At 49.4% G+C, this 20,151-nt stretch overlaps 1 protein-coding gene across 2 annotated transcripts in view; it reads right to left on the reverse strand.

Annotated features, from left to right (window-relative positions):
- Positions 1-5,991: 5,991 nt before the first annotated feature.
- The window catches only part of Tbl1x (transducin beta like 1 X-linked), a 238,543-nt gene continuing 224,383 nt past the window's right edge, over positions 5,992-20,151 (reverse strand). For both annotated transcript variants that reach the window (XM_004647820.2, XM_023708088.1), the window contains 9 exons: positions 19,866-19,929; positions 19,672-19,769; positions 17,446-17,506; positions 16,401-16,522; positions 13,256-13,330; positions 13,012-13,139; positions 10,553-10,718; positions 9,547-9,648; positions 5,992-9,038 (listed from right to left, as the gene is read on the reverse strand). In XM_004647820.2, the coding sequence (XP_004647877.1) occupies positions 9,012-9,038; positions 9,547-9,648; positions 10,553-10,718; positions 13,012-13,139; positions 13,256-13,330; positions 16,401-16,522; positions 17,446-17,506; positions 19,672-19,769; positions 19,866-19,929 (843 nt within the window). In that variant the 3' untranslated portion in view covers positions 5,992-9,011. The remainder of the gene's footprint in view (positions 9,039-9,546; positions 9,649-10,552; positions 10,719-13,011; positions 13,140-13,255; positions 13,331-16,400; positions 16,523-17,445; positions 17,507-19,671; positions 19,770-19,865; positions 19,930-20,151) is intronic.

Genomic DNA, 20,151 nt, shown 5'->3' on the forward strand with positions numbered 1-20,151 from the left:
GGGCGGGGCTGGCTGGCATGTGGTGCTGGGGGATTGAACCGCGGTCCCTGGGCTTTGCTAAGCTTGTTCTAAGTAGGTGCTTTAGACCACTGAGCCATCTCACCAGCCCCTTCATTGTGAAGTTAACATGACATCTTAATACAAATTCTGAGGTCAACATGACATCATAATGGAGGCAACATGCAGCAAGGTGAAGTTACAGGCTGGGTTGGAGCTCTGACTTCACCAGTCAGCAGTTTAAGCACATATTTCTCCATTGAGTTCACCTTCAAATCATAATGCCCATTGTAGTGTTTGATACACTGTGTCAACTCGGCCGGATGACTCCACGGTGCACTTGTGGCTGGTAGGGGTCCTGCACTGGGACACAATTGGTTCTGCCCCCAGAGGGACTCAGCACAAACAGACCATATAAAGGGGCTGAGAAAGTAGTCGATCTTCCACGTCGTCAGAGGAGCTTCAGTCTTCGCATTCGGCTTGGACTTCATCGCCTGGCCTGCAGCGCAGACTCTTCCACCTCCGACTTGGATCCTTCACCTTGCCTCACAGACTCTTCAGCATCCGTTGCAGGCTCTTCAGTCTCCCCTCGCAGACCCTTCAGCTGACGAATAGAGACTGGCATGGAGCACAGCAATGAGCTTCAGACCTTGGGACTGAACTCCTCAGTCTGGGGTGTGTAAACACCCTCTGCACACTCCCCCATCTGACTCTGCAGCTGACTGTCATAAACCAATCTTGTAATTCCTCATACATTGTATATCTTGTGTTAATATCTGTTCCTTATATTATATGGGCTCCTCTAAGTAAAACCCTGACCAATACACCCATTGGGAGATCACAAGTCACCATGATTCCCATTATAAACTCAGTATTACATCATAATCCCCATTGTAATGTCACCATGACTTCATAATGGCAGCAACACCCACCTTGATAATGTCAACGGGCTGAGTTTCAGCTCTGACATCATCAGCCAGCAGTTTGACAACATAGTCCCTCATTAGAAAGTCATCATGACATTATAATCCCAATTATGAGATCACTAGGGCATCATAATCCCCATTACGAGGACAGCATGACATTATAATGGAAGCATCATCCACCTCCCCCCAAATTCCAGCTGTGACATCCTTATTCAGCATTTTGATGTCGTAGTTCCCCATTATGAGGTCACCATGACCTCATAACAGAAACAACTTCCATCATAATGACACCATTGGGCAGGGGTTAGCTGTGACATCGACTTTCCTTGTTATGATCTCATAGTTCCCTATTATAAGATCACTCTAACATCATAATGGAAGCACCATTCACCAAGACGATGTCACCAACTTGAGTTCCAGCTGTGACATACCGTTCAACATTATGACCTCATAGTTCTCCATGATGTGGTCACCATGATATCATAATCCCCATGATTAGGTCACCATGACCTCTTGATCAAAGCAACATCCACCATGATGAACTCACTGGACTGGGTTCCAGCTCTGACATCATCAGTCAGCAGTACCACCTCATAGTTACACATTATGTGGTCATCCCCATCATGAAGCCAGTATTATAGCATAATGGAAGCACCACCCACCATGATGATATCACACTCTGGGTTATAGCTGTGACATCACCATTTCACATTATGACTTCATGGTTCTCCATTATGAGGTCATCATGACCTCATAGTGGAAGTAACATCTACTGTTTGGACATCATTAGGCCAGATTCCTGCTCTGACATCACCAATCAGGAAATATAACTTCATATTTCCCCATTATGTGGTGACCATGATGTCATACTCCCCATTATGAGGTCTCCATGATGTAATCCCCATGTAAATTCACCATGACATCATAGTGGAAGCACCATCCTCAGTGAGGACATCACATAACTGCGTTTCAGCTCTGACATCACCATTTGATATTATGACCTCATTGATCCCCATGATGAGGTTTTCATGACATCATAATCAAAGCACCATCTACCACTATGACATCATCCCCCAGTGTCTAGCTGTTACATCACCATTCCTCATTATGACCTTAACATTCCCCATTATGAGGTCACCATGACATCATAATCCCCATTATGGGTCACTATGTATGACCTCATAATCACAACAACATCCCATCCCACTAGAGGAATGCATTCTTGTGTGAGGTGAGCGAGAGCTGTGTTGCCTCTTGCACCCAGCAGGGAGCTTGGCTTGGAGGTAAAGTGCAGCCGTGTTCTGGACAGGTGGTGTCTGTCCCATTCCAGGAGCTGACTTTCTTGGTCTTTGGCTTTATCTCCACCTTTCAGTTCACTGGGGTCTTCTATTATCTGTCTCTGAACACACTAACGTACACAGCTGTGTTTCACAGAAATGTTATCGCACACACTGGGGCTACCCCCACCAGGGTGTGTAGAAAAGGGAGGTGCAGCTCTACCCTATGAACCTCCCTCCCTTTTGAGATCAAGACTCTCTTTCATTCCCAAAAACCTTTCCAGGAAACTCTAGCTTGTACTTTGCAGTCACAAAGCTGAAGGTTGCCTCAGGCTGTCCCAGAAAGGGCCCTGGTAGGAGATGCTACCTCTTCCTGGGGTGGGACAGACCACAGAGACCTAGGTCAAGGGCAACAGGACATTGCAAAAGTTTGATTTCGGAGAAGGCAACTATATTGTGTAGGGAGACTGGGCCCGGGGATGCATATGTGCTACATCCTGAGTTCTTTTTAACTTTTGGGGGTCCCACTTAAGTTCTCAGGCTAGACTCAAACCTGTGCCCCTCTTGCCTCATTCTGCCCTGTATTTGAAATTATAGGAAAGCACCACTACATATTTGGCAACTACATTCCTAAGCATGGTAACTGTTCTTTTTGCCCCTGGCCTCAGCGGCCCATCCTCTGGAAGAATTCATTCTGGAAGCACAGAGATGAGCCCCTGGCTTTGTCAGCCTCCCTTGCAGCTAGATAGGTGGAAAATTGGGCCATGCCGGTCAGACAGGTCTTCCAAGCTGGAGTCACAAGCTGGTACCCAAGGGACAGGGCTCTGGTTATGTCTGTAAAGGCTGCTGGCAACAGACAGGTCTGCTCTGGAGGGTGGCATGGTGTGGGTTCTGGGGTGGGTGTGGTCCAGGGTCAAGGCTGCCAATGTATGCCTGTTGTTTTCAAGAATTGGCCCTGTAGTTGATCATAGCTGTCGGTGTGGGCTCTAGCAGGCTTCTCCAGAGTCTCAAGCTGCCTAACGTCCTGTGTATTTACTGGCTGCCATGGGCAAGTCAGGTTTTGGAGCCTGCAAGTAAAAACCCCAGTCATGTCTGGTTCAAACCACAGCCTGGTAGATAGAAATCTGTGGAATTTTAATAGATTGGTCAGTCTATCAGTCAATTTATTCACTCTATAGAAAACTTCCCACTAGTAGCCAATTTATTTCCCTAATTTCACAGGAAGTTACCACCATCACCTACAATTGTGTGGTTATAATAGAGCACATCTACTTTTCCTGAGGAGTAGCTGTACTACTTTTTGCTTGAGGAAAATTCCAGTCTTTTTTTCTTTTTCATATATTTACACAAGTTGAAAGTGATATTCATGGCATCTTTCAAATTTCAGCCAACAGTCAAATAAATGCATTTAAACTTTGAAATGTGCCCACCTAGAGGGAGGCTGGCCCCGACAGTAAGTGGGACAGACACTTGGAAACCAGAAGGCGAGGAAAGTCAAGAAGAGTTGAAAGGATTATTCAGTTTATGGATAACTCTATTCCTAACCAAAGTCTTGTTAATGTATTCACTAGCTTTGAACTCACTTTAGTCAAAGAGGGCCTTCAGCTCCTGGTGATCCTCCTGCCTCAGCCTCCTGAGTGCTGGGATGACAGGTGTCTGCCCCCAAACCCAGGTGAACTTGACATCTTAGCAGACCAACCCTACAAATCCCATTCTTTGTGTAGTCCAGGCTGGCCCTAGCCCTCCCAATCCTGTTCCCCAATGGAACAGTGCTCTGACCTTGCTTATCTTGACGTGGACAAGACAGTAGCTGGACAGGAAAAATCTATCCAGTCAAATCTGGAGTTTCCCCAGGGGATCGGTCTATCGCCCACGTCCAGTTCTACCCACTCCACAAAGTGGCTTTTGGTTTTTTCTCCATAGGAAACAATCACTCATAATCAATGAACAATACGCACAGGTGAACACGAAGAGCTATATTAGACAGACAGACACAGACAGACAAGCTTCCTCCAAAATCCATATAAGGCCACAGGTCACCTGCTTTGTGGCTATGGCCCAGATCCACAGCATGCTGTGGACAGATGTTCTTGGCACACTGCTCTGCCCTCTACTGCCCTCTACTGCCGGCTCAGCTCCTGCTCAAGGTCTGTCCAGAGGAGAGCCATTGCTTCTGAAGTAGGCTCAGGGTGCTCAGAACTTCATCCCAAATTCACCATCCGGGAGCATGTGTGGTCAACTTAGGGGGGTGGGGGAGTAAAAAAAGAAAAGCCCAAACAAATAGGCCCACATACTAGCAGCAGTTTTTTCCTAATGGGGACAACTGTTCACATACAATAGTCTAAGGCCACCAGTTCAAGAACACACCTAAGTGTTGTGTGTCCTGGGTATCTTGCCCCCTAATGACACATTTTCTCTTCTGCATGGTTTGTCTCCTCTGTCACAGTCCCTGAGGAACCTATTCTCTCTTCCCTCTCACTTCCTTCCTCTCCTTTCCTTTCTCTCCATCTCTCCCACAGCCCAAGTGTGCAGCAGGTGGGGCCACCAAGGTCTTCAAGCTCAGGGTTGTTCACCTGACCAGCTGGCTACCAAAGCACTTCTCAGGAAGATTCGGTCATTAAGTGACTGGAGAATGCACTCACAATTTGGCCCCTTTTGGAACCCAAGCCACCTGGGGTAGAGCCCGCAGGGTCCCTGGTTACTTCCCAGGCAATTATCCACAGAGTCCACAAGGGCAGGGATGGATAACAGCCCTCGGTTCTGTCCTTCTGCAAGTGACGACTCAAAGGGGTCAACACTACAATCTCTTGGTAAAGTGTTGAAGCACGCACAAAGGCCCTGCTAGTCTACCTGCCCCTTCTTGGTCCACATGAGCACACGGAGAGACACAGCACACACCAGTGGACTGTCACAGTGGAATTAGAAAGACAGTAAGCTCAGCACATAGCAAATGTGTAGAAGTGTTTGTGCTGCACACGATTTCAGTGTCCAGGTCATCCTGTTCTATGCAGAACACTAGTTCTTCTAGTGACTCAGGGCTAATCCCTTGAACACAAGCGCTCGGCAAACCAACCTGCTAATGTGACAATGCATTTGCTCTGCCTTTCAAAAACTAAAGTGAAATGATCAAAAGGGGATATACTGAGACAAAGGCTCCTTTTAGGTAATCAATGACCTTCTAGAATAAACAGGGGCTGTGTTGCACATCTGTGTGGATTCCACTTGACATGACTGCCACCACCTTGAGTCGTAACTATCATGGCTGCAGCAGAGTAACCCTAGTTGGTTGGCCCTGTGTAGGCTGCTCAAAACACAAGACAAAGCCATCAAAATACTTTGTACCTGGACCCTGGCTACAGCAATGTGCCCGACTCTTTGATGTTAGCTGGAGATAACCAGGTACATTCAGCTAAGATGAACCCCGTGTTCCAGATTGTTCATAATCCCTGCTTTTGATCCTAGTGGTAAGGACCCAACTGGTCCTGTCATTGTGCTGGGCCACCCACCCTGGGTAAGTCTCTGTGCAACCCTCGCTCTGTCTTGTTTCTTTCTCTTGGACTGCTGGACTCTGGAGCCCATCCTCATTTGAGATCATCACTCCACGACACCTACTGTCCTCTCCCATTTCACAGAGCTATCCTGCACTGAGTCACCTGGGTTGTTTCGGCCCTGAGAAAATGCAAAGCTCTGTGTTCATACCCCAGTGTAGATACAGGCTCTGAACAGCAGAGGAAGATGAAAAAAAAAAAAAAAAAAAAAAAAAAACCAAAAAACACAGCCACCAAGTTCTCTAATATCAAAATAGAGCAATTTATTCAAGACACTGAATATGATCTGTTGATTCTCTCTGGAAACAAATGAGCTACAACACACAGGGTGATTTTTTTTTTTTTTCTCCAACAGCGTGAGGGATGAGTAGGGGTGGGGATACAGAACAAATCGGGGGTGGGCGATGCTGTTGAACAGAATCTGGGAAATGCTGACCGAGAACCACCTCTGGCTGTATGTCTGACACAGACAATAAAAACTGCAGAAGCCAGAATTCAAAACTTCAGTGAGCGGTAGAAGAGACACTTCTATATTTGACAAGAAACAAAATGGAAAACAAAATAAAGGTGGAACAAGAGGTTAAAAAAAGAGAAAAAAAAAATACAAAGGAACAAAGCAGATCCTTACATTGGACAAAGTGCATGGGACTCGGCTCTGTGATCTATGCTTGAGAAAGACAGAACAAAAGGTCCAGTCCTACGGCGGGCATCGGCGTCGTGCAGGGTTGGAGAGCTGAACCCCACGGCGTCCCCGTGGTCCTTCTGGTCCCCTGCGGGGCAACCTCCCTTTCCCACGCATGTGCTGGACAGGGCTCATGGTCACTTGTACTTGCTTGTAAGGTTACATTTGGTCACTCAGACTGAAGGATCCTCACTATTGCGTAACAGCTGTAGACAACGTCGGGTGACGCAACGCCCATGCGCTTGACTTCGGTGCTGAGCCTACTGGCTCCAGCAGCCAGGCGATGGAGATACGCAGCCATGGCTGCCCCCCACACCCCCCCACCACAGCCAGCGGTCATGTCATTTTGCTGAGAGCAGCATCCTCTGGCTTGGTCCCTCTGACCTGTGCTCCGCCACGCTGATGGGCAGGAGGGGTCACGGTGGCCCTATGTGCAGGAAGAGCCTGCTTGTCAGGGTTCGCCAGGCTGGGTGCCAGCCCACCAAGTGTGATGAGGTGGCCATGTCGCTCACCTCAGGAGGGACACCCACTGCATCCAGACCGAGATTGTCTAGGGAGTCCCTTCTCTGACGTCCTTTTCACCACCCACACCTGAACAATGGGCTGCCAGTTGACAGCTGATACTAGGTGGAGATGAACGTGTATTTCTCTGGGGAGCTCTAAAGATGGTGTCTGTACTCCCGACAGCCTCCTCAGTGGGGACACCTGCAGTGTTGGAAATTGGGACCCAGGACTTCACAGAACTTGGGTTTTCCCTGTTGAGTGTTCAAGTAACAGAGCCCAAGTGCAATACTCCACTAGAAAACATGGCCCTTTCTGGTCTGTTTGCCCTCTGATTACTCCGTAGGGTCCAGTGCTCGCTGGCTTGCCTGGTTGGTCCTTGTCACCCATTTCCTGTCCTGTGAGTGGACACCACTCTCTGAATAGCACCCCGCCTCGGTAAGGAGTGCAGCCCACATCTCCCACCATGCCCAGGGCCCTTCCTCAGCTCTCAGGAAGAGGCCTGGCTTACAGTCTGCTCCTGCCGGTAGGACCAGGGCTATGCTATAATGACGAGCAGACAAGGGTCACCCACATCCAGTAAGAAGCAAACAGTCCCAGGGACACAAAGCTGTGTTTAACTTTTAAAAAACAGTAAAGATTCATCGTTAAAAAAAACCAAAACAACAACAACAATTCTCTTTCCTTGTCTGCAGTGAGAGAAAGAAATGATAAAGCCAGCGGATGGGATGGGTCACGTTGTACCTACAAAATAATTCATCTTCAGGCCTAAACATCTTCCTCCAGTGTCCCTATTTTGTCATTAGATGAAGGGACCCTCCGGAGCCTTCAGGTGAGTCTCACAAGGTCCCGATGGGCACGTTCTTGGTGGCAGGCCTGTAGACCACCACACTGCTGAGAGAGACTCATCACAGGACCACACTGTGGCCAAGGATGGCCTCTTCCCCTGCTGCCGGCCACCTTCCACGCCACTGGAGAGAAAGGGCAAGCTACCTCTGACTCTGCCTGTATCTTCATAAATGTCTGTGTTTTTAAAATATGAATCACACAAAGCTCTCTATGTCTGATGGCCATTTCAGGATTTTAAAATTGTTTAAACATAAAAATATTTTTTTTTTCCAAAAATACTCCAGGCTCTTTCTCTTATAAGTCTTTTTTTTTTTTTTTTTTCTCCTGTAAAAATTCCCCTCCCCGCTTTCTTACATAAAGCACTTATTCTGCGCTGAAAGTGCCTTTTGCAACCTCAGATGTGAAGCAATTATGAGAAAGGGACAGGAGTGTGAGTGGAGGGGAGGGGCGGAGGGGAGTGGGAGGGAGAAAGCTGTCTATGCCTATCCATGGTTTAGTCCCCATGTCCCTGCGGGTGTCACAAAGGGCAAGACCACATCAGACAAAGAAAACCTCACAGAGGGCAACAGTGACAGGGTGGCGGGAACGAAACAACAAACCTAAAACAGTTCCCATCTCAAACCCAAGCCCTCGGATGACAGAATTACAGCAAATAGAAAAACCACTGAACAAAGAAGGTTCTAGAAAATAGAAAGTGTTGGGATTACAAAGTTGCGCATTTCAGGGGTACAAACTGGTCTTTGAACACACCCTTGCAAGAGGGGTTGGGGGTATCACAAGAGCAAGGTGTTCTTTCCCCTTTTGGTTTATCACAGCATTTCACTTGGTTTTTTTTTTGTTGTTGTTTTTTTGCTTTTGTTTTGTTTTGTTTTTGGCACAGCCTTTCCCACACTTAGCCATGACCCTGCTATGGGTGGAAACCAAGCCACTGGTGCCTTCATTCTTCCCCGGGGGGATGTCATACGTGGAGACCCTTCTCCCCCCCTCGATATGACTGTGTGTATGCTTTTTGGATTTGCTTGGTTTTTAAACTTCTGGATGAAGATTACAAAAAAAAAAATATATATATATATATAGACTCCTGGGCCCAGGGAGGAGCTAACGTCAAAGCACGCTCTAATGCAAGTGACGTTCACATGGTTCTGGAGCGGACCACTGGGAGTGTGCTACAATGCCACACATCCATTGCTGGTCCACGAGGATTCTTTCTTTTCTCTATCATATTTTGTGTTTATTTTCGCAGATCCAAAACACATACCTGGAAGGAAAGACGAAACACCTGTTAGCTGGAGGAGCACAACAGGAGGCCTTCGGAACACAGGATAGCATAAGCACAGCCCTGGGGACAGTCGTGGATGTATTTATAAATAAAGTTTTATTGGGACAGTCAGGAGAGCCAGAGACTATCTGGTAACAGGCCAGATGTTGAGCATCTGCCCCACCACATTCAGGCAAACAGCATGGAGTGGAAAAGTTGTGTCAGGAAAATTGCCGAACCTCCTAGGTGTCCCACTGGACAGGACAGAGCCCATAAGGAGGAGATGGAATGCCTCCAAGTGTGTCTCATGTGCTCTGGGGGCAGAGCCCTCTGGAAAGGACAATGAGAAGGCTATTCCTGATGTGGTGCCTTCCAAGCACAGGCTTCCTCCCCACCACCTGCGCTGGCTGGGCGCTTGCTGTGTACTGATGCCACTCAGGCACCAGCTGCTTGTGTCTGTCTGTGCCCTGCTCCCTGCCCATCCCTGTCAGTCAAGGGAGCCACTTACGGAGCCATCAGATGCGCTGGCACCCACTTTGTCGCCCCGAGCATTCCAGCACACCTCAAAGATGCCGCCCGTGCCTCGGTAGCTGTGGACCAGACTTCCGCTCTGCAAAGCAACACATGGTCATCGTCACTTGCAGTGCTGGGGGTCCTGAGAGCTGGGGTGTGGACCAGACTGTCCTCCCCACACCCTGTATTTGACCAGGAACACTTGTAAGCACAGAGAAGTTAGAAGGATTTCCACTACGGTGGCTGTGGCCTGTGATACCCCAACCTTAACCCTGCAGAGAAGCCAGTACCACGTCTGGGCCACGGCTGCTGCCAGTTCAAGGTCTGGTGGCACCAAGTGGCCTCAGTCAGGTGGTCCATGAGACACATTCTTGGCTGATGGCATGGAGCTTTGGCTCAGGGGTGTCCCGCTGGCTTTCCTCTTGGGGTGCTAAACATCAAACCCAGGGCCTTGTGCATGTAAGCAAATACTCCCTCTTGGTTTTGCCAAGACTTTCTTAGACATGCACAGCCATCTAAGACTCTTCTGTCACCAGAGAGCCCCACAATGACTGACTCCCATCCTGCTTCTCCATGCTCAGAGAAGGGACAGACTAGTACCAACACACCCCTGTCATGCGGGCATGGGACTCTTTCATCTGGCAGTCATGCACATTGCTTTCCACCCAGACTGGCTCCACGGTCGTGCTGACCGAGTTGGTGGGTCAGCTAAGCATGGATAATTTGGAAGGATTTCTCCCCAGAAAGCTTCCATGAAGGGACATGCCACCCCTCTCCAGCGGCAGTACTCCCAGAGAGAACACAGCAGAGCCACCTCTTCCCTGGGCACATGGCATTTTCTTCAGCAGGGACTCCGAAAAAGCCCAGGGAAGGCACTCACACCTCCAGCTACACACAGCGCTCAGCCCAGTCCCAAGCCTGAGTTCCCTGTGGGGCCATGGCCCACAGGGCGCTCAGGCCCGCTTTCTCGAAGAATTCAACCACAGCACTGGGGAGGTTACCTGCGTATTCCAGATGTGCACACACTTGTCAAAAGAACCACTGGCCAAATACTTCCCATCAGGGCTGAACGCCACGCTGTAGACAGGCTCCTGGTGCTTCGTGAGCGTGTGGATACAGACACCCCGCTCCACATCCCACAGCCGAACCGTGGAATCAAACGAAGCGCTGGGAGGGGAGTAGATAAAGCATTTCTAAGCCTTCTCTGCAGCGCGGGCCTGGCCTCACAGGCTCTTTGCCTTGCAAGTCACAATAAACTAGTGAACCTTTTTTTTTTTTTCCTGAAACATAAACTCATATGCACAGAAAACAAAGCCAAAGTCATATTTTATTATTAATATTATTATTTTTGGTGCTGTTACTGGGAAAATAAATTGCTACCATATTCATCTGTTTCTTCATTTTCTACCATTATGAATGATAAATCCTTCTGTGGAACATTCCTGTTTTCTAATGCACTCCCATAATTTATAACCTAAACCTCTCTTAGCAGCTAAAAGGACCTGTCTAGTTACAATCAGAAGAAAACCCCAGGAAACAATGGATACATAAGAGAAATTTTAAGCCCAGAGGAATTGATACACAATCACAGCCATGTACAAGACAACACTGCCAAGCGGGGCCGATGTTAGCTGTTCTCCAATTTAGAAGGACAGAATACGCATCACTGAGTTGTCATTTTTGGCACTGGAAGTCTCTTTTATTTTACTTTTTTGTGCAGGGGCTCACTGTGCAACTCGGACTCGTAGTGATACTCCTGTTTTCTGCCTCCATAGCGCTGGGATTATCACCATGTCCAGACGCCATCGTGGGCTCAGCGCACCCAGGGGCGGGGCCGGCGGGGCATACAGTGCCAGGGATCGAACCCTGGCCCCCTGCACTTACTTAAGCAAGCGCTTAGTCCGCTGAGCTGTCTCACTGGTCCTTGGAGGTCTCTTTTATACTTGGTGACAAAAGGATAATTTGTACTCCTAATGGGTTCCATGTCACACAAAGTACCTTCCGGAGATCTCTAGTGTGTGACACTGTATCAACTGATTGTAGCATAATTATTTGAAATTGGAGAACTTTGGCCTTTGGGTTATCCTGGCTCAGCCACTCCACAGATGCCTGAATTCCTTCCCGTTATTTCCACAACAACTGTCCTCACTGCTGTCTACCCACCTCCGACCTGCCACCTCTCCCATAATCCTCTTCTCTGGAAGACCCAGAATGGCCCCACCCCTGGCACTTCCTGCTAACCGAGTATCCCTCCCACATCTTGTCTTCTTCAGGTTAAACAAACATCCACACTCCATAGAGACGAACTCCAATGACCTACAGCATGGTTTCCGGACTATCCTGTTTCATGGCTTCACGTCTCAGAAACTTATTAAAGTGCCAAAGGTAGAGCTGGGCTGGGGCTTCCTGATTGGGCTCTTGCTTAGCTTGGGCTCAAGCCCCAGCACTGCGACAGTGAGTGAAACAAAACCAGGAGTGGAACACTGCATTCCTGGGGCCCCGAGCAGTAGGATGCAATGATTCGTCACCCAAGCAAAGGGGACGTGGCTTGGGGTGGCCACCTCCGTCCTTGACGACCACTCTTCCCCAGTTCTCGTGTGAATGACTGGCTGCCCCACTCCTTTGCTCGTGTCTTGGTGGGTTCACCATAAAAAAGATTGTGGCAGGTCTACTTGGAGCCGGGGGATCCCTACTTCCAACAGCTCTGAGTGGAGCTCTGTAAACCAAGCACAAGGCCCCAGCTAACCTCATCCTGTTTGTTGGTCTTAACAAAGAGCAAAGGGTCTGAAGCCGGGAGCCAGGCCACACCCCTCCTATTGACCTCCTGGTTAACACAATCCTCGCCTCAAACTGACCCAGCCGTCCCTTCCTATCAGCTTATTCCACGCCTGCAGATCCAGCCAGCTGCAGATTGTAAAACGCAAGCGGGCTGTGGTGCTAGCACAGCACACACGAGGCCCTGGGTTTCATCCCCAGCACCACAGAACAAGCAAGCGAGCAGGCAGGCAAGCAAACAAAACCACCACCAGAAAAAAGCAAGGACAGGAGCTGTGTCTATATTGAACACACATACATATTATCCTGCACCAACACAGTACACCAACTGCACTGTTTAGCTATGGCAGTCACCTAGGGGTGACTTTAAGTGTCAAGTGCACAGGTTCTACGCACATCCTGGGCCACTCAACACCCGCGCTGAGCTCCCTATGTCTTGTTATCCTAATGGCTGTTGGAATCGATCCCGTGGAGATCCAGGGATGATGCCACTTTCCACGCAGCTGGCCCTCTACAGCAATACACCACTCTGTGCAGTTTGGACGATTGTAACCCTCCTCCAACACCTTCCAGGAGCTTTTGTGCTCTCAGCGTAGAAGCTGCTTTCTTGGTCGGGCTGCTAACCCCAGGGCAGGCAGCCATGCTGAGGACCAGGCCCCAGGTCCCTGCCCCGCCCTTCCTTTACCTTGCTAACATGATGTTGGCGTTCGGATTGCTGGTGGCGGGCCCCGTGGGACTCCACTTGATGGTGTATATCTCCTTGCTGTGGGCCTGAAGATCGTGCACACACGTGTCCTGCTTCATACTCCAGATCTACGGAAAACATTGGGGATAACAGAAGCAACCCTGTCCCCCGCGAGACGCCCATCAGCTCGCACAACAGTGTCAGCCAGGCAAACCAGCTGCTGGCTGCCCAGGAAGGGGCTTACCTTTAATGTCATGTCGTCAGAGCAGGACGCTAGCAACATTCCGGAAGGATCCCATTTGATGGCGTTGACCTCATTCTGCAAGAGAGCAGAAAGGGTTTTAAAAGACCCAAACGCTGAGTGTGGCGAGTCGCTATGGCAGCCACCATCCACCAAGGGGCGCTGGACTCTGTCCTCGCAGCCAACAGCTTCCAGAATTTACCCAGAGATCCCAGAACACTTCCCACAAGCCCATATATTTTCTTTTTCTCACTCTGCCTTCTTTTCACTTATATAAAAAGGCATAGCATCTACTACATATAACCAGCCATGCGCACCTACATTTTTTTAAGGAAAAAAAAGTCTCTATAAGGAGAGAAGCTGAATGAAGAATTCATATAGCTTAAAGCAAGAAAGCCACAGCTTTGGACCATGATCTTAGCACAACAGCCACCGCTCTGTTTAAATCGGTGCCTGCACATTTGGTGGATGGGGAAGAGAACAGACAAATTGTAGACAAGGTGAGGTTTCAGGCAAAAGAAGGAGACTGGACCACAGCCGGGGAAATGGAGGCACGAAACCCTCAGCCAGGGAGGCCTGGGCTCCCAGGCTCTGCAGGGAGGTGACACGGGGCCGTGGGTCAGGGAGAGGAGGCTGAGGAGGTAAAGGACCCGCTGCAGCCTGGGTTCCTGCAGCGAGGACAGAGAGTGAGGTGACCCAAAGGGGCATGTGTGTGTGTGTGTGTGTGTGCGCGCGCGCATGCACGCCCGGCAACAGCCTTCCTAGTGAGGTCACTGTCACTACCAGGACAGCACTTCTACACCACGCATACTGTCTGGGCCTAAGACACAGCACACACAGAATTCACTTTCTGAAAATGTCACGCTCCTGGGGGCTCTGGTGCAATACAAACAAGGTGGTCACTCTCCTTGCTAGGGACACAAAGGTTAGCAGGGTGCGAAGTGACAAGACCACATCAGTGCTCCACATGACACAGCTGGCTGGGAAAAGTGAAGAGGAAAAGCCAAGGGGACCACACCGCCAGAGGCACCCGGAGCCGTGGTACTGGTGGCACTTATTCTGCCACCGTGACTGTGGTGGATTGCCGACTTGTGGTTAACTTGCTACACCACGCTGAACTGAGGCAGTGTGGTTCTGGGGGTGGGAGGCCCCCCGAGGGTTGCTGCCAGCAGTATAAGAGACAGAACTGCAGAGGCTGTTGGGAAGCTGGTAGGGAAGCTGTTTGGAGAAGCTGTTGGAGCTATTGGGAGCTGCTGGGTCTCTTGGGCTATTCTGCGGGAGGACCTGCTCATGCAGGTTTTGCTAATGAACTTGGCTGTTCTTGTCACTGGAGGAGCTCGGGATCTCGTGATCACTGACACTGGCTGCAGTTCATCTGGCAGGATCCTGGTCCTCACCTTGAGCATCGCTTCCTGGCTCCAGAGGGGAAGACAGTACACTGCTCAGCCTCACGGACAAGCTTCCCCCACTGGCTTGCCTGATGGGAACTTAGGGTTCCTCTTCACCGGAGGGTCTCAGGACCTCACTGTTGCTGAGAACGGCTGTGCTACTTTTGAGGGGAGCTCTCGTTCTTCCGATGAACACGGCTTCCTGGCTCCAATGCAGATCCCTCAGCTGCTAGCACAGACCCCACACTCTGCTGGCAGACTTTCTAGCTGCCACCACTGAACTTTGGGCCTTCCCAGTGCAGATCCATGAAGCAGGCCTGTATGAACATTGTCGTAGACTCTAGGCCTCTAGCTGGAACCATGGGAGAGATAGTTATGGGCTCCAGGTCTTCAGCTGGACTCATGCAGGACATTAGGATCCACACCCTCAACTGGCTTCTTCAGTCTCCTTGGATTCTGTGGACAGATTGCCTGCACTCTTTGTATATGATTCTTTGGGTGATTCATAATAAATAAGTACTCTCTATTGTGTCGTTCTCCTTGCAAAACCCCAAACCATGACAACAATGGTGACTCTTTTCATGTCCCATCTCCTCTGCCCTATGGCCATGACCCCAGGCACTGGCTGCCACCCCAAGGCCAAGAGTGAGGCACCCCAGCAGGAAGCAGCAGTGTGGGTGGATTTGTAGGACCTCTGCATGAGGTCCCTCCCTGGCAGATATGGGGAGGGTTTGGAGTGTGAGTCAGCTTGCGAATGAAGGTGGGAAGTGTTTCACACAGGGCTGGGAAGGTGTGAGGTGCTCGGGGGGGGGGGGGGTTCGTAGATACCGAGGATGGACCTGCCCTCTATAAGGAAGCTTGCAAGTGAGTAATCAATCATGCTATTGCTCCGTGGGGGCACTTTTGTGACTCCTGTCTTTATTTCTAGTGTCCGGTGATCAGCCAGCTAGGGCTATGTATGCGTGTGATTCTCTATATTTCTTCCTCTTGGGAGCTTGCTGCATCTCTAGAATTGAGTGTTGATACTTTCCACAGCAGGAGAACTGGATTGCATGATTCTATTTCATTATCTTTTTCTTTCCCGGCTTCACAGACATGGAGTACATGACACTGTCCTACAGGTTATGAGGCCGCTATTCATTTTTGCAATTGTTAGGGCTCTCTCAATAGGCCCATTTCTGAGATTTTTTTCCTTGTTTTGTCTTTTTGAGGTCAGGCTCACCAGGCAGTTCAGGCTGAGCTCACTTTGCAGCCCAGGCTGGTCTCGAATGCACAACATTCGAGCTCCTCCTGGGCTCACAGGTGTGCACAACCAGGCCTGGCTCCACTGTGATTTTTCTCTAGGTGCAGTAACTTCACTTCTGTAATCTCCAACCTGCTGTTAAGCTCACCCACTAAGACTTTCATTCCAAACCTTAGCCATCTAGTTCTCAAGTTTTTGTTCTGTCAAAACACGGATTTTCATTTTCTCTGGTCATGTTCCGTTTATTCATTTATTATGAGCACCTTTTCCTTTACATCTTCACACACTTTCATAGCTGCCTTGAAGTCTGTGTTGGGCCAGGCCAGGGTCTGTTTTGCTCATTTGCTAACCACAGTGGGGCTGACCCAATGTTTTGCAGCACCCACAACAGCCCAATAGTCAAGGGTTGAAGAACAGTATCTGCCATCGGCAAGTCTTTTAATTTCAAGTATCAAAGAAACAGCCCATGCATCACCCACACACAAACTCACATCCAGTGGTCGGGGCACCCACTTACCGTGTGTCCTTGGAAGGTTTTGACTGGGCGGTCGCAGCCGAGCCTGCACACGTGAATACACATATCTGTGCTACAGGAGGCGAAAGTAGTGTTGTTCTGCCAGTCCACATCGAGAGCCGGTGCTGTGGGCAGAAAAGGGAGGACATTTGTAGTCTCTCACTGTGCACAGCTCAGAAAAATTAACATACACCCAAGAAGCCTCAGCTAGTAATAATGCAATCAAGAGCACGCCCAATACAACAAACAAAGGTTCTTCCCTCCAAAGGCCTGAAAGGCTCTGTCCAATCTGCAGGAACCACAAGCTGCCTCTGGAAAGAGACCCTGGGCCAGCTCCTGTGCCCCAAGTTATGCTGCAACTGTGGCTCCCACTGCATGGGCCACAAAGAGAGGAGACAAGCACGGGTCAGCCCACTCATGCCCTTTGGGTTTATTTTTAGACAGGGTATAGCCAAAAAGGGGAGAAGGCTACATAGTCTATGTGCAAGATTCTTCGATTAAACAAATCTGCCATGCGCTAATGCAGCCCATGGCTTGGTGCATAACTGGTCTCCCAAGAGGCCCCTGGAACACAGTGGTTGTTGGTTAGACACAGTGGGTGTCTAGCACGGGCCTGGGAAGGGCATCCTCTTGCTCCCTAGCTCCTGGGGGTTCCTTGTCCCCACCACCAACCAACCCTTTAGGCTACTTGTCAAACCCCTGCCTTCTCTGAACACCTGACCACTTCCTGTTTCAGGTGTGGTTCTTTAGTGACAGCAAGACCACAAGCAACAAGGACCCTCAAGCTCCTTGAGTTCTGCACACCGCCCTGCTCACAGATCTTACCCTGGACCTTTCGGCTTCTTTTCTGGATAGTTTACCACCATCCCACCGCAACATGGTAGGCCAGGGAGCCAGTGACTTGGCTCATGTCAGCCCCGGGGCTTTTGACTTCATCTCTCTCTACTCCCTAACACCTCGGCAGCTAATGAAGCACTTCTGGGGTCAACCTATGCATAAATCATAGCAGCAGCAGCAGCAGCAGCAGCAGCAGCAGCAGCAAACTCACCTGAATGAAAAGGGAACTGCTGTTTGGCTTCACCTGTGTGGGCATCCCAAATTATTGTCGTCTGTTCCACAAACAAAGGATAACGTTAATAATCTCTTCTCATCATGATTACTCCAGCAAATGAATCATAGGAGAAAAAAAATTAGCCTGTTTGGCTTCCAAATCATCATGGTCCAAAAGAAGAGGGTGTGAGCCATGGTGCTTTTTTACATAAACATCAAAAACAACAACAACAACAACAACAAAAAATAGTGAAGTTCACTTGAAGAGTTTAGTTTATCCCAATACAGCCAAGATATTATTGCTTTGACATGTAGTTGGTATGAAAACATCAATAAGGGCTGAGGAGAGAGTTGACAGGTCTAAGTGCCTGCCTGGCAAGTACAAAGACCTGGGTTCAATCCCCGGTACTGCGTGCTGTGCCGGCCATGCACTGTGCCAGCCACTGAAATCGAGTGTGGTGGCACACGCCTATAATCCCAGCACTGGGGAGGCTGAGACAGGAGCAACACTACAAGTCCGAGCTGTGTAGCGAGACCCTGCACCAAATAAATGAATAAATGAAACATAAGTGAGATGTGTACCATTCCTCGTTTAGCCCAAGGGTCTGAAGTGCTGTATTTTACCCTTGATGAAAGCCACACCGGTTGAGTTTGTCCAGCTACCTGTGCTGGCTGTGTGGGACAGAATAAGCTTAAGTGACACTAGGCGAAGCTACCAAAATGGGTGGGGGAGTCTCCCTCCCCACAAACTTAGAAACCACAGTGCAGCAGGCTGTCATTACTGGAAGCTCGAAAAGGTTCGCCATGGCTGACCTAGACCCTGATGCCCTGCTGGAGGATTTGGCAGACTCTGTCAAGGATGGAAGAATAAACACTTTGGGTCTTGAGGCTCAAGCGACCTCTCTCACAACTGCATAACTCTGCCACTGCACTGTAAAAGGAGGCATGGGCCATTCTCAACAGAGCGATATGGTTGCGTACCAATAAAACTTTATTTAAAAGTACAGGCAAAGGGCCAGAGATTATGTGGTTTGTGTAGGCCAAACACAACTGTAATAAGTTCACATGTCATGTTGGTGATGCTGTTGAAATATGATGGTGATATTGGAAGATGATGCTGTTAGGAGGTCAGATAAGCTGATTATATTAAGTTTTACAACTTGAATGAGCAGAAAGCTAGTAAGATTTTAAAATTATAGAGAAACCCTTATATGCGGACCAGGGATATAGCTCAACACCTCCCTGGCAAGTGCAAGGTCCTGAGTTCTATTTCTGACACAGACAGAGAGACTGAGAGAGAGAGAGAGAGAGAGAGAGAGAGAGAGAGAGAGAGAGAGAGAGATTCTTTTAGAAGGTCCAGCTTGGTGGAAGTACCGAGCGAATAATGCACAGTATTCAGTTCTTGATAATACTCCTTTTCCACAGCCATGTTTTATGGATTATATAAACACTATGCCCCCAGTGGCTCATGTGTTCAGAGGTGGGCCTTTCTGAAAGGTGGCTGGACCATAGGGTGCTAATCTTACCGTCCATCAATAAACTGAAGAGTTATGGGAAAAAGCTAGTTGCTGCAGCCTAGGAGGGGAAGGCGGTCCTTAGGGGCATGCATGGGAAGGCCCCTGGCCCGTCCTCTCTCCTCTTGCTCTCTGCTTCCTATAAACCACGAGGCGACAGTTCTTCCGCACCACGCCCATCTGCCATCCTGTGTGTCTGTCCCGCCAGCCAGGAACTGCATCCTCTGAAATCCTGAGCCAAGCTAAACCTCTCCTCTTTTTCACTGTGGTCATAGCTCTGGAAATCTGACTATCACCCAGCACTTACAATTCCTCCTGGGCCCTTGGGATGCCGCAATGAGTCCCAGGTAGAAGGGTCGTGACTCCAGGCGGTCTGTCACCTGGTAACTGAGGAAATGGCCCCAGGGAGGAGGAGATGGCGAGGCACATCAGACCCGCCCAGGTTTGCCTTGCAGGCATGAAGATGAGCAATGTGTGCACTTTCCACTTTCCATCCCCTTAAAAAGAAGGGGACGCCTTGCGGAAAAGCAACACTGCATTATGACATGCTATGCTCGAGGGAAGCTCAAGACCTCAAAAACAAACTGAGCCCAAACAAGGTCTTTTGATACCTTCAGGAGAAGCAGAAGCCCAAGACCTGAAAGACATCAGGAGACTACGACAAACAAGCAGCTGCAGATCAAAGCAATGTATTTTAAGCTGATACTCACCTTGTCCACACCAGCACTCAAAATGTAATTCCCCTTTTTGTTCCACTTCAAGGCGAAGATAGGTCCTTTATGCTGGCCTAAGGTGCTGGCCAAGTTACCTGGGAGGCGAAAACAAACATGTTGACACTTCAGAGTCACCCACTGACTGCACAGGAACCTCTTATCCGACCCAACAGGCGGGGCTTAGGACTTACCATCTTCCGTCCATATTCTTGCAAAACCGTCATAGGAGCCAGTAGCCAGTAGTGTCCCATCGCTCTGGGGGCCAAAATGACACATGAAACACTTCAGGAGCTCCCCAGTGGAACTCCCCTGGGAAGCTCATCTCCAGGGCCCCCAACATCCCCCAGGGAAAGAAAGGGGCATCTTCCTAGTGCCCAGCCTGCTGCCTGGCAGCTAACAGACAGGATCTCTCTCTCTCTGTCTCTCTGTCTCTCTCTCTCTCTCTCTGTCTCCCCCTCTCTCTCCCTCCCTCCCTCC

Source organism: Octodon degus, unplaced genomic scaffold (assembly GCF_000260255.1).
Source record: "Octodon degus isolate 3935 unplaced genomic scaffold, OctDeg1.0 scaffold00329, whole genome shotgun sequence".
Lineage (NCBI taxonomy): Eukaryota > Metazoa > Chordata > Mammalia > Rodentia > Octodontidae > Octodon > Octodon degus.